The 14,970-nt window shown below is 50.0% G+C and overlaps 1 protein-coding gene across 2 annotated transcripts in view; it reads right to left on the bottom strand.

Moving 5' to 3' along the window:
• Nucleotides 1-1,894: 1,894 nt before the first annotated feature.
• Nucleotides 1,895-14,970, bottom strand: part of MYO1F (myosin IF) — a 40,293-nt gene continuing 27,217 nt past the window's right edge. For both annotated transcript variants that reach the window (XM_066352155.1, XM_066352154.1), the window contains 12 exons: nucleotides 14,735-14,841; nucleotides 14,190-14,288; nucleotides 13,953-14,097; nucleotides 6,598-6,712; nucleotides 6,335-6,504; nucleotides 5,539-5,684; nucleotides 5,006-5,152; nucleotides 4,674-4,822; nucleotides 4,169-4,252; nucleotides 3,237-3,432; nucleotides 2,979-3,148; nucleotides 1,895-2,327 (listed from right to left, as the gene is read on the bottom strand). In XM_066352155.1, the coding sequence (XP_066208252.1) occupies nucleotides 2,251-2,327; nucleotides 2,979-3,148; nucleotides 3,237-3,432; nucleotides 4,169-4,252; nucleotides 4,674-4,822; nucleotides 5,006-5,152; nucleotides 5,539-5,684; nucleotides 6,335-6,504; nucleotides 6,598-6,712; nucleotides 13,953-14,097; nucleotides 14,190-14,288; nucleotides 14,735-14,841 (1,605 nt within the window). In that variant the 3' untranslated portion in view covers nucleotides 1,895-2,250. The remainder of the gene's footprint in view (nucleotides 2,328-2,978; nucleotides 3,149-3,236; nucleotides 3,433-4,168; nucleotides 4,253-4,673; nucleotides 4,823-5,005; nucleotides 5,153-5,538; nucleotides 5,685-6,334; nucleotides 6,505-6,597; nucleotides 6,713-13,952; nucleotides 14,098-14,189; nucleotides 14,289-14,734; nucleotides 14,842-14,970) is intronic.

Genomic DNA, 14,970 nt, shown 5'->3' with positions numbered 1-14,970 from the left:
AGTTAAAAACTTAAAAAACAGCTTGTTTTCATGCAGCTTGGAAAGCTGTATGTGTATGTGTGCAGGGGAGATTGATGCAGCCTGGGAAAGGGTGAGGCCTCAGAAAGGACAGAGACCTAAAGAAGTTAAAGGAGGGACTGGACTTAAGAAATTTTGTAAGTCAACAGGATGTGGGCTGCATGGGTGGGGCCAAGATGACAGGTTTGCAGATGCTGTAACCTAGATGTGAGAAGCTATTAGAATATGTTAAACCCACTCCCTTCTCCATACCCAGCACCCCACCCAAACCGCATTCGTCTATCCCATCCAGAAGACCCTATTTCCTGCATATGTGGTGCCTGCCACAGTGGTAATGGGGTACGTGGTACGTGGCTGTACACCAAAGTGCTGGGAGTGGCGGTGGGGGACATCTGCAGGGTGAATCCAGTGAGACAAAGCGCTGGTTTCCTCTTCAGCACCAGGAAATGCCCAGCTGAAGTCAGTGGCTCATGTGGGTTGTCCTCCCCTCCTTGTCTGTCTCGTCTAAGTCTTACAATGAGAGATGTACACAATGGTGGTGGGCAGAGTGAGAAAATCAGAGATGAAAGGAACCAGGGATATCAAGGGACTGGCTAAATGCTTTTGTATAACAATTGACTAATAAAAGGCAGTTGAGATCCAGTTGCAACCTTGGGATTTCTTTTCCCCTGCCTGTTGTTGTGAGTTGGGGGTGCAGAGAGAGAGATCAGCAGATGAAATGTCAGTGAACTAGCAAAGGACCACTGCTTGCTTAGGCAAATGGCGCTGAGTTCGCTCTGTGTCCTATTTTTATTCACAAGATTTCAAAAAGCTTGTTTACTTAGAAATTGGCATAGCATCAAGCATAACCTTTACTTAAAGATACATGGAATACATCTGCATGATATAATAACAATACAATATCAAAAGGCATTATCTGCTATTGCTTCTATGGTCCCCACAACAGTCCTTTCTTTATCTCAAGGAATGGCCATGAAGGGAGCAGTAAAATCTTATGAGAATGTTTTACTGAGAAGAGAGTCTAGCACCCTCTTTCGGTCACATAGACTTGTTTCAGTGACTCACCTTCGAATCACAAAACAATTCTCTTGGCAAAACATTCTTTTCTTGTTAACTGTGTTCCCACCCAAGGTCATGCAGTGGGTTATTCCACTACACCTGCCACACTCAGTTTCCTCAGGTAGGTACAGAAGAGAGAGGATATGGATCCAGCAAAAGGCTCAGCTGGCCAGTCAGTCCCTGTCCCTTGTCTGGCTCAGTCTTGACCCCACCAGTTTCCCACACTGGCTGCTCTTTGAGGGGCTAAGCACAGAGGAAGTGTCAACTGAAAAGCCGGGATCCTTAGGCTCAGACCATGACAAGACTCCCAGGTGGTTCCAGCTGCACCTGCATGGAGTTCTCAAAGGCTCAGACTTCAGCATGGGTTTGGAAACAGCTGGGGGGAGCAATAGCCAGACTGACCCCTTTACCTGTGACCATAAATGCAGAAAACCAGGGCCCTCGAATGTCAGAACTGGTCTGGACCCCAGGTGAGTGATGGCTAAGAAGGCACAGATATGAGGTGGGGAGCAGGGTCCATGGGCGGCCCAGGTGGATTGTGGGGGGCCATGTGGGACCTGCGTCCTTCCTCAGGGTCCAGTCAGGTCCCAGATGGGTTTGGGGGCTGCAGATTCAAATCTAACAAGATCAACTGGACCATTTTCTACAGGAAATCTGGGATGCAGCTTCTGGAAGCTGGCAATTGGACAAACAAGCTTTTTAAGGCTTGGCTCTATGAAATCTTGGGCAAGCACCTCAACCTCTGGCCTTCATTTTTTCCATCGTAAAATGGTGCATTTGCTGAGGGTTCTGAGAAGTTTGGCACTCAGTCAGTTCATACTTCTACCTGGCAAATATTTATTGCCTCACTGAAGGAGGGAGCTCACCCTAGTCAAGGCCTCCCAACTTTGCCCTGTGCTCTGCTGATAGAATAGGACTCATTTCATACTCACAAGGCAGCTGGAAGGTAGGCTTTGCTGTAAGCCCTGTGTGACACAGGAGGAAATGGGTGTGACACAGAGGAGGTCAGGGCTTAGGAGTGGCTGCAGTGGTAACCCTCAGACCCACCCACGGCCTGGGCTGGGCTGGAGGCCACAGGACTGGACCTTCTGGCTAATGTGGCCAAGGGAAATGAGACCCTTGCCAGCAGGGTCTGGTTCCCTGGCTGGCGGGACAGAGTCCTGGGTCCCCTGCTCAGATCTTCTCCACATAGTTTCCGGGGAAGAGACCCTCCTGGCCATGCAGCCGGCCTTTCCACCAGCCAGAGGGATCTGTGGGAGAGAAGAGAGCGTGTGAGGCATGGCCCAGCCCTCCCCAGAGAAAACCTTCATGCTGACTCTGTCTTACTCATTTCCACTGGCCTGGCATAAGGCAGAGTTTGAAAAGAGTGACAGATGGAAGGGAGGGAGGGATGCACACATGGTCTTTCCTTATCACTGGCTTACATGTCATTTTCTAGACCTTTTGCTTGTACTCTTCTCTCATCATCTCCTCCCACATGCCCTCCTCTCAGTCCCCATGGTGGACCCAGAATGACCTTCATGGGGCTTCCCCACTCACTTGCAGAGGGTGCTGTTGAGTCCCAGGCCCCTCTTGGGGAAGCCCAGGGGACTACGGTAGGAGGTGGCCTGGGCCATCCAGACATGGTCCATTTCCTACTTACAAAGGGTCTCTGAGGTTCTGCTACTGTATCAGCCCTGTTTGACAGGTAACAAAAATGGGGCTGGGGTTCTAGGTGTGTTGCAGTGAGGCCAGGTTCCCAAATAGCTTAGCTAAGGCCTCTACTTTATGCAACCACTGGCACTGAAGAGGGTATCTGGCTGAGTGTGGGAGCTAGATGGACACTTCTGCTATGTGTTAATGGGGGCTGCCTGGCTGTATCAGGGTTCTGACTCCTCCCACCTTTGTCCCTGCATACACACCTTCTGTGAGGATCTCAATGACCTCATTCACATTGAAGCTCAGCTCATCCACATCTTGGCCCACGTACTGGTACAGTGCCCGGCACCGCGGGCCGTGTGCCCGTGGCTGGGGCTTGGGTCGTCCCACACCGGGCACTGGCCGCTGCCCCACACTGCGCTTCCTCTGCATGCTGTGGGCACAGGGAGCATTCATCACAGCCCTAGATAACTCCCCCACTGCCTACTCACCTCCTGGGTTTGCCCTCCTACCCCACCTACCCAGCCATGCCCTGGTCAGGCACGTTGAGGAATTCTGTATTGTGCTCTGATGGGGGCCGTGCTCGATGGCATCTGCTGGCCCTCAGGGCTGAGGCTGGAGGGCCTCGAGGAGGCCGCTGAGAGCCTCCTCCAGATGTGATATCCAGGGAAAAGGGGCCCCCTCTGGCAGAGGGGGGCACCCCATTGCGGTCCAGACCTGTGGTGGGAGCAAGGATAGAGGCATTTATTAGGGTGCTGCAAGGAGTATCTGGGGAGGATTTGACTCCAAGTTCCCAGTCTGAGGGAAGAGGCAGCCACACTCTCAATCCAGTATGGTGACTGAGTCAGAAGGAGGGACCCAGGGGCTAGAAGGGTTCTGCAGGGGTAAGATTTCTTCCCACCCCCTTTTGTGGTTGGGTCATGGAGGATGAATAGGAGCTCAAATGTGATAGGAATTTGGGAGACAGGTAGACCAAACAGCCTCAGCAAAGGCCTAGAGGTAAGAGCAAATCTGGGTCCTGGCAGGGTAGTTTCAGTTGGTTAGAGCCTCATTGCAAGACACCAAGTTGCAGGTTCAATCCCCATTCAGGGCACATAAAAGAATCAAACAATGAATGTATAACAAATAAAACAACAAATCGATGTTTCTCTCTCAACTCAATTTAAAAAAAAATAACAAATTTGGTAAATTGTCAAAATAAGAGATGGCTTGCATGACAGGAATGTAAGAAAAGAGGTCAGTGATTAGAGCAGGGGTCAGATTCTGGAGGGCTTTGAATACCAAACTCAGCTTAGCCTTTATTATTTGGCAGATGGGGAGCTGTGGAGAGTTCTGGACAAGGAAGAAGAGAGTTGTCAACTTTGCTTGTTAGATCTTGCTCACAGGAAGTCTGGCTTAGGTCACAAGCCCACAAAAGGCAAGGAAAGACACTTAATGGGAGGCGTCTCCTTACCGCCGGGGGGCCGAAAGGCTGCCCGGGAAGGGGCCTGGGCCGACCTTCGAGATGTTCCCTGGGCCATTCCTTTCCGTGTAGGCTCTGAAAAGGAAAGGGGGAAGGATATAAGGTATTGAGTGGTGGCTAGCGGAGGCCAGGCTCTTGGCCCCCTCCACAAGTCCTGTCCATTCTGACTCCGCCTCAAGTCCCGCCCTAGGCTCACTGGCTCTGCCCAGGATTGACCCCTCTCTTCCAGGACCCACCTCTCCCTGGCTCCTTGGGCCCGCCCACCCAGGCCTCTCCCCCATCCTAGCCCACTCACAGGTTGCCTCTCTAGCCGCGCCTTCTCTGCATTTCTCTCCCCCGTATTGGTCGCCTTTCTCTAAGTCTTTCTAGACCCTCCCTCCATGGCCCTCACCCACTCTCGACCAGCCTCACTGGCTCCGCCCTTTCAGTCTTTATTGGTCCCTTGCAGCCACTTTGGCTCCGCCCCTCCCCCTTCCCCGCTTCTACGCAGACTCACTGGAGCTCTTGGGCAGCCCGTCACCCACGCTGACTGTGAGGGACCGGCCGCCAGGCTTGAGAACCGCCGTGTCACCGGATCCACGTGAGAAAGTGACGCTACGGGTGCTACCTCCACCCCAGCCCTCCTTCTTCACCCGGAACTGTAGTCTGCGGGAAGAGGAGGAAGCTGTGCAGGTGTAGCCTCCTAAGCAGGAGGTTGCCTCCCTACCCTGTCCTTGCCTGGCCGGACACCGGTGGGTGGCGAAGCAGTTAGGCAGGCACGTGGGGTGGGAGTGGGGGTGCTGTGCCTAGACTAGCTCGAGGATGGTGGTGGAGTGGGGAGGGGCGTACGTGTCGCTGAAGGTGAGGGGCAGGGGCCTCCGCGCTGTCTCCTCGAAGCGCTTGCACAGGAGGCTGACGAACTCGGTCTTGAAGATGCTTTCTAGGAAGCTGTCTGCTGCGGCTTCTTGGAGGATGAAGAAGTCGTCCTGCCGCGTGCTGGGTGAGAGGCAGGGGAAAAGGCAGGTGATAGTGACAGGTGAAGGTGTCAGAAGGACTGACATGGCAGATGGCAACCGGGGAGGGTAAGATAAGTGGCAAGTGAGTTACACAGGTGGGGAGAATTGGGGAAGCGGCAAAGAGCTGGAGAAGGTGGTAACAGGAAAGGGCCAGGTAAGGAGGCAGGTGATGGTGTTGTTGGCAAATAAGGATCATGAGTGTGGGGGCAAATGAAGGTAACAGGTAAGAAGACCAAGAGCGAGTTAGATGTATAACAGCAGGTAAGATGATCAGGGTTACAGATGAGGTAACAAGTATGAGGACAGCTGAGGATGACAAGGGAGCAGATGAGGGTGACTGTGGGGCAGGTGGGCACCTGGTCTCACCTGAGGGAAACTCCCTGCAGGGCCTGGATCTCCAGCTTCTTCTTTAGGACTTCACGCACCTGGCCCTTCTCTGGTCCCTTCTTCACCTTCTCCCGCCCAATCATATAAACACATCTGGGCGTCAGGATCAAGTCCCTCTTGATGGGCTGTGAGGATACAGTACCAGAGAGGCTGATGGCAGGGGCCCTGGGCATGGGGGTCAATTCCAGGCAGAGGGGTTGTGCTGGCAAGTCAGGGGAGGGTGTCCCTCCATGTGAAGGCATATGAGTGGTTATATTATGTACGAAATAAGCAGTTAAGTAAGGGTATATTAACTAGAAGGAGGTGTCTGGGCCAGTGACAGGTACAGGATAGGTGAAGGTATACCTGCTGGACATGGGTGTCCAGGCCAGGTGTGTACCTGGGCCGGATAGAAGTGTGTAATTGACAGGTCTGTCTAGACTGGGTGAGGGTGTGTGTACCTAATGGATAGATGTGTCCAAGATAAGTGAGGGTGGCCCTGTAGTCAGGGCTTTCTGAATGAAATGAGTGTGTAATTGTGGAAAGATATGTCTGGCCTGGTGATGATACATCTGATGGACAGGTGTATTTTGATTACATAAGGGTATATTTAATAGATAGATGTATCTACATTAGTTGAGCAATACCTATGGACAGATGAGGGCATACCTGTGATGGACAGGTGTATCTAGTCTAGGAGGTGAATATATACCTGTGGCCAGGTGAGGGTGTACCTCTGATAAGGGTGCCAGGCTGGAGCCAGGGTTCTGGACATATCCACTTGCCAGTGTCTCACCTTGAAGCGGCGGTCGTACTTGGTGACCAAGTCAGCAAAGTCCACGCGCTCCCTCTTGCCCAGGAACTGACGCAGTTCTGGCCGCTCCTCCAGTCCCAGGTAGTCCCCAACAAAGTTCCGATTGATGCTATTTCGTCTCCGCTCCTTCTTGTTCAGCAGTATGTTGGAAGCTGTGGTAAAACAGGGTCATGGGCAGAGGTTGTTGCCTGGCTTTTCCAGGTCCATCTGTCTCAACCCTGAGCCTCCTGCCTGCAGCCTCTCACCTTCCTCCCGCATCTCCTCGTACTTCCGGATTGCCACGTGACGCCGCCAGGCCTTCTGGATGGTGCGGGCAAAGCCATCAAACTTGCGCTCTCGCATCTCCTCCAGAAGGAAGAGCTGAGAGAGAGGGACTGGTGGTGGGTCCTGGTGTCTTCCCAGAGCCACAGTTTACATTTTTTCCCAAGCCCACCCCACCCCACCCACATACTCTTGCTCAGAGGTACCTGCACCTGTGCTGTCACACTATGGTCAAAAATTTCTTTCTTCAACTGACATGACCCATGATTCCCTCCAAATATGTGGCACAATCCTGCATTACAACTGGATTGTCTAGTGCAGGGGTCGGGAAACTTTTTGGCTGAGAGAGCCGTGAACGCCACATATTTTAAAATGTAATACCGTGAGAGCCATACAATGACCCGTGTACGTTATGCATTATCCAATAAAAATTTGGTGGTGTCCTAGAGGACAGCTGTGATTGGCTCCAGCCACCTGCAACCATGAACATGAGTGGTAGGAAATGAATGGATTGTAATACATGAGAATGTTTTATATTTTTAACGTTACTATTTTTTTAATTAAAGATTTGTCTTGCGAGCCAGATGCAGCCATCAAAAGAGCCACATCTGGCTCGCGAGTCATAGGTTCCCGACCCCTGGTCTAGTGGGTTCAAATCCCAGCTTTCCCTATTGTAGCTGTGTGGTCCTGCCAGAAACGGTATAACATCAGTTTCTCACACTGCTCATGAAGCTGTGCCATGTCTTTCATGTGAGGTGTACCCCTGCTTCAGAGATGTTGGAAATGTGAATCAATGTGGATTTTACAAAAACAACTAGAAACTGTAAACATGAATGTCTGATGTATGGGGCTGGTCAGGGCACATACAGAAACAGTGTGATGTTTCTGTCTCTCCCTCTCTTCCTTCCTCTAAAATCAATAAATAATTTTTTTTGTGTGTGTGTATTTTTCTGAAGTTTGAAACGGGGAGGCCATCAGACTCCCACATGCGCCCGACCGGGATCCACCCGGTATGCCCACCAGGGGGCGATGCTCTGCCCATCTGGGGTGTTGCTCTGCTGCAACCAGAGTCATTCCAGCACCAGAGGCAGAGGCCACAGAGCCATCCTCAGCGCCTGGGCCAACTTTGCTCCAATGGAGCCTTGGCTGCGGGAGGGGAAGAGAGAGACAGAGAGGAAGGAGAGGGGGAGGGGTGGAGAAGCAGATGGGCACTTCTCCTGTGTGCCCTGGCCGGGAATCGAACCTGGGACTCCTGCACTCCAGGCTGATGCTCTACCACTGAGCCAACCGGCCAGGGCCTCAATAAATAAATTAAAAAAAAATAGACTGCTGGTCAAGGACAGCAATTGGACAAGCAATTGGAATAGGACAGATGGCTTGGAAGCATCCTAATTCAAACATATTTAGTGATAAAAGGGACAGTATTGTCCATCAGTAAAGATGGAAAATATTGAAAATAAAAGGGGACTTTATTTGGAAAAATAGTTAACTCTTTACTCAGAGAGATTTCTCAAATTCACAGATATCCATCAGTGCTCAAAGCCTGGTTGCCCACTTTGCTGACCAAGATGGTTGATGTCTCCCAGAAACCCTAGGGTTTCCTGCAAGCATTAAAAGAATTCTACAGATACGTAGTTCAAAGGCACTTTAAAAAGCTATATCTTGGCCCTGGCAGGTTGGCTCTGGAAGAGCGTTGGCCCGGTGTGTGGAAGTCCAGGGTTCAATTCCCGGTCAGGGCACACAGGAGAAGCGCCCATCTGCTTCTCCACCCTTCCCCCTCTCCTTTCTCTCTCTCTCTTCCTCTCCCGCAGCCAAGGCTCCATTGGAGCAAAGTTGGCCCAGGTGCTGAGGATGGCTCCATGGCCTCCACCTCAGGTGTTAGAGTGGCTCCATCTGCAACGGAGCAATGCCCTAGGAACATCGCCCCTGGTGGGCATGCTGGGTAGATCCTGGTCAGGTACATGCGGGAGTCTGACTGCCTCCCTGCTTCTAACTTCAGAAGAAAAAAAAAAAGCTATATCTTGGCCTGACTAAGCAGTGGCGCAGTGGATAGAGTGGTGAACTTGGACGCAGAGGAGCCAGGTTTGAAATCCCAAGGTTGCTGGCTTGAGCACGGGGTCATAGACATGACCCCATGGTCGCTGGCTTGAGCAAGGGGTCACTCTGCTGGAGCCCCCCAGTCAAGGCACATATGAGAAAGCAGTCAATGAACAACTAAGGAGCTGCAATGAAGAATTGATGCTTCTCATCTCCCTCCCTGTCTATCTGTCCCTCTCGCTGTCTGTCTCTGACACACACACACACACTCACTCACACACACAGAGCTATATCTTGAAGGATTTTTATAGCTCTGGCTGTTTGTAACTATTTATAAAAGGTAGGGAGTCTTTGCACCAGGAAGAAAAAAAACAACATTGCAGTTTCATATGTTGCAGGCAATCAAGTGATTTACAAATGTATTCTTTTGTTCCTCTAATACCCTATGGTTGGGTCTGTGGGCAAAGTGTGTTTGAGTAATGCCTCATATAGATTGTCTAGATAGCATGTAAGTGCGTTCTGTGGTTTCTAAGGGGGAAAGGTATGAATAAGGGGAGACCAGCCTGTAAAACTGGGAGTAAGCCAGTCAAACAGGAACGCTCTTCCCCTTAGTTGTTCAGGGAATATGGGACAAGTGTCCCTAACCTCATGATTTCTGCTCAGTAAAGAGAATTTTTTTCAATTTGAGAGAAGGACCTTTTTTCCCCTTTTTTTAGTGGGGGTGGGGTGGGACAGACAGGAAGGGAGAGAGATGAGAATCATTCTAAATCCAATATGACTGGTGTCCTTATAAGAAGAGGGGAATTTGGGCCCTGGCCAGGTAGCTCAGTTGGTTAGAGTGTTGTCCCAATACACCAAGGTTGCAGGTTTGATTCCCAGTCAAGGCACATACAAGAATCAACCAATGTGCCTAACCAGGCTGTGGTGCAGTGGATAGAGTGTCAGACTGGGATGCGGAGGACCCAGGTTTGAGACCCCCGAGGTCGCCGGCTTAAGCGCGGGCTCATCTGGTTTGAGCAAAACTCACCAGCTTGGACCCAAGGTCGCTGGCTTGAGAAAGGAGTCACTCGGTCTGCTGTAGCCCTCTGGTCAAGGCACATATGAAAAAGCAATCAATGAACAACTAAGGTGTTGCAACGAAAAACTAATGATGCTTCTCATCTCTCTCCGTTCCAGTCTGTCTGTCCCTCTCTCTGACTCTCACTCTGTCTTTTTATTTATTTATTTATTTATTTTAAATTCTTTTTTTTTAATTTATTTATTCATTTTAGAGAGGAGAGGGAGAGACAGAGAGAGAGAGAGAGAGAGAGAGAGAGAGAGAGAGGAGAGGCAGAGAGAGAGAAAGGGGGAGGAGCTGGAAGCATCAACTCCCATATATGCCTTGACCAGGCAAGCCCAGGGTTTTGAACCGGCAACCTCAGCATTTCCAGGTTGATGCTTTATCCACTGCACCACCACAGGTCAGGCTCACTCTGTCTCTGTAAAAAAAAAAAAAAAAAAAAAAATCCACCTATGGGCCCTGGCTATTTGGCCCAGTGGTAGAGTGTCTGCCTGGTGTGGATGTCTCAGGTTTGATTCCTGGTCAGGGAACACAAGGAGAAGCGACCATCTGCTTTTCCACCTCTCCTCCCCCTTCTCTCTCTGTCTCTGTCTCTGTCTCTGTCTCTCTCTTCCCCTCCAGCAACCATGGCTCGAGTGGTTCTAACACATTGGCTCTGGTGCTAAGGATGGCTCTGTGGAGCCTCTACCTCAGGTGCTAAAAATAGCTCAGTGGTGAGCATGGGCCCAGATGGGCAGAGTATCAGCCCCAGGTTGGGGTTGCCAGGTGAATCCCAGTCAGGGTACATGCAGGAGTCTGTCTCTTTATCTCCCCTCCTCTCACTTGGAAAAAGAAGAAAAAAGAAATAATCAACCAATGAGTGAATAAATAAATGGATAAAAAAATTAATGTTTCTCTCTCAAATCACACATTTTTAAAAAGGGGGATGGGGGCACAGACAAGGCCATGTGATAACAGGCAGAGATTGCAGTGATGCACCTCTAAACCTAGGCACGCCAAGGATGGCTGTCAACCACTAAAAGTTAGGGAGAGGTAAGGAAGAATTCTTTCCTGGGATCCTTAGAAGAAGCATGGCCCTGTGACACCTTGATTTTGGATTTCTAGCCTCTAATATGTGAGCAAATAAGTTCCTGTTGGGTTAAACCACCCAGGTTGTGGTGTTTAGTTACAGCAGCCATGGGAATACACCTGGGATGATGGGCAGTAAAGGCCAACAGATGTATAACATGTCCGAGGATATATTGTGTCCATGTTTACAAGAAGCAATCCAATTCAGAATCATCTCAACATAAGTGCATTTGTGGTTGAGAGAGGCTCCAACTTCATTAGGTTCATTTATTTCCTTGATACTTTTTGCATATTATAGCACAGTTACACTTTTCCTGTTTTTATTTTATTATTTTCATTGGGATCACTTTTATTTCCTGTGCAAATTCTCAGTTCTTTTTTTTATTATACAAATTTCCTACCAAAATTTACCTTTGTGAATTTCATCATTCAAACTACAGTCTCAAAATGTACAGACTGCAATTCTTGTCTAAATTTGATTTTAACCTCTAGTCTTAGCCAGTGCTAGCTTTATTTTGTCTATTTTTTTCCAGTGTCATGATTATCTCTTTCAGAGTCAGATTTTAGTCCACCAGTAACCAGCAAGATGGAGTCTCTCCTGTTCATTCTATTTTTCTTCCCCTCCCTCTTTCCATTTTTTCTTTTCTGTTACAAATTGAATTGTTGTAAGTGAAGTTTTAGCCATGGATATTTTTGGTTTGTGATCAGATTCTATTAGTAACAGTATCTACTTTGATCAGCATGGGAGTTTTGACCTGCTCCGTTTCCGACCTGGGCCGGTTCACCCCTCCTTAGGCAACCTGGTGGTCCCCCGCTCCCGGGAGGTCACCATATTGATATTGATGCCGAACTTAGTGCGGACACCTGATTGGTATAGCGCACTACAGCCCAGAACTCCTGGGCTCAAGCGATCCTCCAGCCTCAGCCCCCCGAGTAGCTGGGACTACAGGCACGGGCCACCACGCCTGGCAGTAACAGTATCTACTTTGAATGTGATTCCAGAATGTCTTCAGTTTTTGAAGCAAAGTGCATCCATAGGGAAACACTCTAGGGGGTAGAAGAGGATAAAACTTGGGGACAGATTCCCAACCTCCTAACCTTCCTTTGTAGCTGTGAAATCTTTACAGAGACAGAGAGAGAGTCAGAGAGAGGGATAGACAGGGACAGACAGACAGGAAAGGAGAGAGATGAGAAGCATCAATCATCAGTTTTTCGTTGCACGTTGCGACACCTTAGTTGTTCATTGATTGCTTTCTCATATGTGCCTTGACCGTAGACCTTCAGGAGAGCGAGTAACCCTTTGCTGGCGCCAGTGACCTTGGGTCCAAGCTGGTGAGCTTTTTGCTCAAACCAGGTGAGCCCGTGCTCAAGCTGGTAACCTCGGGGTCTTGAACCTGGGTCCTTCCGCATCCCAGTCCGACGCTCTATCGACTGCGCCACCGCCTGGTCAGGCGTGTAGCTGTGAAATCTTTAGAGTGTCTACCCCTCTCTGTTGTTTCTGGATTGGTGAGAGAACAGTTGCCTGTAAGTACGGTAACGTCAAAGCAGTCATCTCAACAATTTGGTTGTCTGCCTCAAGACCCAAGGATCCTGCAGAACAGGTGCTATGATCATGCAGGTGCTGAGGCACCCAGCTGGCCCTGCCCTGGCCCTGTCCCCATCTCACCTTTCCTTGCTGTTCCAGCTTGTCCATGATGGGGGGACCTAGCTTAACTATAGAGTATGGTGAACTAATTCAGCTTATTGAAATGGTCATCTTTCTGTTTGCTTTCCAACTTCACACAGAAGCAGGGGGCCAGCAAACCCTTAGGGGACTCCTTGCCCTGGTTTTTGCTGATGTCAGTGTTGTTGTTGTTTTTAAAAATGTCCCCAGCTTTATTGAGATATAATTGACATAGAACACTAGAAGTTTAAAGTTTACACGAGTTGATTTGATACATGTATATATTGCAAAACAGTGATCACTGTGGGTCAGCTAACACCTTCCTCACCTCCCATAGTTAACATTTCTTTTTCTTTTTGTTTTTGTTTTTTACAGAGACAGAGAGAGAGAGTCAGAGAGAGGGATAGACAGGGACAGACAGACAGGAATGGAGAGATGAGAAGCATCAATCACTAGTTTTTCATTGCGCATTGCAACACCTTAATTGTTCATTGATTGCTTTCTCATACGTGCCTTGACCGTGGGCCTTCAGCAGACTGAGTAACCCCTTGCTGGAGCCAGCGACCCTGGGCTCAAGCTGGTGAGCTTTTGCTCAAACCAGATGAGCCCGTGCTCAAGCTGGCGACCTCGGGGTCTCGAACCTGGGTCTTCCGCATCCCAGTCCGATGCTCTATCCACTGCGCCACCTCCCGGTCAGGCAGTTAACATTTTTTTTGTGTGGTAAGAACATTAAAGAGCTACTCTCTTAGCAACTATTCAGTATATAGTACAGCACTGTTGGCTATTGTCACTGCTGTACAGGAGGTCCCTACGACATATTCCTCATTATTGCTTTGTTTGTTCTTTTCCATGAGAGCAGGGGCAGCATAATGTGGGTGCTGCTTCCAGTCTTCTGATAATAGGCTAATGGCTGATGATGGCTCACTGGAGGAATTGTTCCTATGTTGGAGAATGTGCAAGGAGGTCTGTCTTTGATATATCAGAGCCTGAGGCTGGTCTTGGAAAAGAAAATAGCCACTTTGACATGAGTTTCAGGCTCAGGGACTCAATGTGTTCTTGAATGGTGTGAAGGAAGAAAAGAGAACAGGGTAGGAGAAAGGAGAGAAGGAAGGACACGAAGAAGGAAGAGAAGAAAGAAAGAAGAAAAGACACAAGGGACAAAAGGGCATTCTGGATAAGTCATACATCCTTATCCTTTCCAATGGGTTTGTCACCACAGGTGGCCATGTGTTTCTCTACCTTCTTCCTGGCCACCAAGGACTGTCCTGCTAATTTAGGTATTTCTAATCCCCTACTATGTGCCAGGCACTGTGCAGTGGACTTCCTGTTCTGTCTAATCTTCACCCCAGTCCTACAGGGTGCTGTTACTCTCCCCACTTTCCAAATGGAGAAACTGAGGCACAGAGGGGTGAGGAAACATGTCCAAAGTCACACAGTAGCCTGAAGAGTAAGTCCTGAGCCCTTGCAGGTGATCCAGATTTCTTGTCTGTCACTTTCACACACACACTTACTGACTCAGGGTTCTTGACGAAGACCTTGGTGCTCCCCATCTGGTACTGGTCCTGCTCCATGTTGACTGCACACAGCAGGTGCTGGACCCCTTGACGCTTGTCCCCGTGCCACTGTGGCCATGTCTGGGGGGTCAGAATGGCATACCTGGTGGCAGAATGGAAGGGTTTGAGAAGGTGGCTCAGGTGGTGGTTATTCTGTAGATAGCATCTGGGGTTGGGAGCGGCAGGGCACCTCACCTCTGTAAAAACTTGGCAAACTGGCGGCGGTAGGCAAAGCCTGCCCGGCGTACCCTGATGTTCTCCTTCAGACCCAGGTACTCTACCTGGTGCTTTACCCTGGGGGGAAGGCAGCCTGAGTTCCATGGTGGGGCTTAGCTAGCCCTAGGAGTGGGGGGCACTCTATTGGAGGCAGTCTGGGGGCTAAGGTAAGGGGAGAGGTTTCAGCACTGGTCCTTGAGAGTCAGTTCTGTGGGGTGGAAACCTGGGTTTGGACAGAAGGGTCTGTGTTCTGTGGCCAGCCACTTCTAGGGTGGGTCCTGGGGTCTGGGAACTGTGCTAATCTTTAGATCATTTTTCTGTCAATCTGCAGCCATCCCTGAGGTCTGGGTGGGGGGTGTTGGTCAATTCAAGGGGTTTTGTACTGGTCCTAGGGGTCAGTCTGGATTAGTCCTGCGATGATGTCCCACAACCCTTGGAGAGTTCCAGAGAGGGGGGCAGTCTGGTGGACAGGCAGTGTGGATTGCTCAAGCCAGTAGCCAGATCAGGCTGGGGGGGGGGGTCACCTGCTCTCTTCCCAGTCACGGGGCCTCTTGGTCTCGTTGGGTTTGATGCAGCGGATATAGTGGGGTGTGCACTTCTTCAGTGTGGCTACCAAGTCGTTGGCTTGTTTCTGAGGTGGAGGAGGAGGCAAGGGGGTGGTGCACAGAAGGAACCCTCTGGCCCCTTTCTCCTCCCACACACTGGGGGGGGGGGGGGTTGCAAATATTTGGTGATGGAGTAACTGAGCCCACAGGAAAAC

The sequence above is a fragment of the Saccopteryx leptura genome, chromosome 1 (genome assembly GCF_036850995.1).
Source record: "Saccopteryx leptura isolate mSacLep1 chromosome 1, mSacLep1_pri_phased_curated, whole genome shotgun sequence".
In the NCBI taxonomy this organism is placed as follows: domain Eukaryota; kingdom Metazoa; phylum Chordata; class Mammalia; order Chiroptera; family Emballonuridae; genus Saccopteryx; species Saccopteryx leptura.
This window is presented reverse-complemented; position numbering and strand designations above follow the sequence as displayed.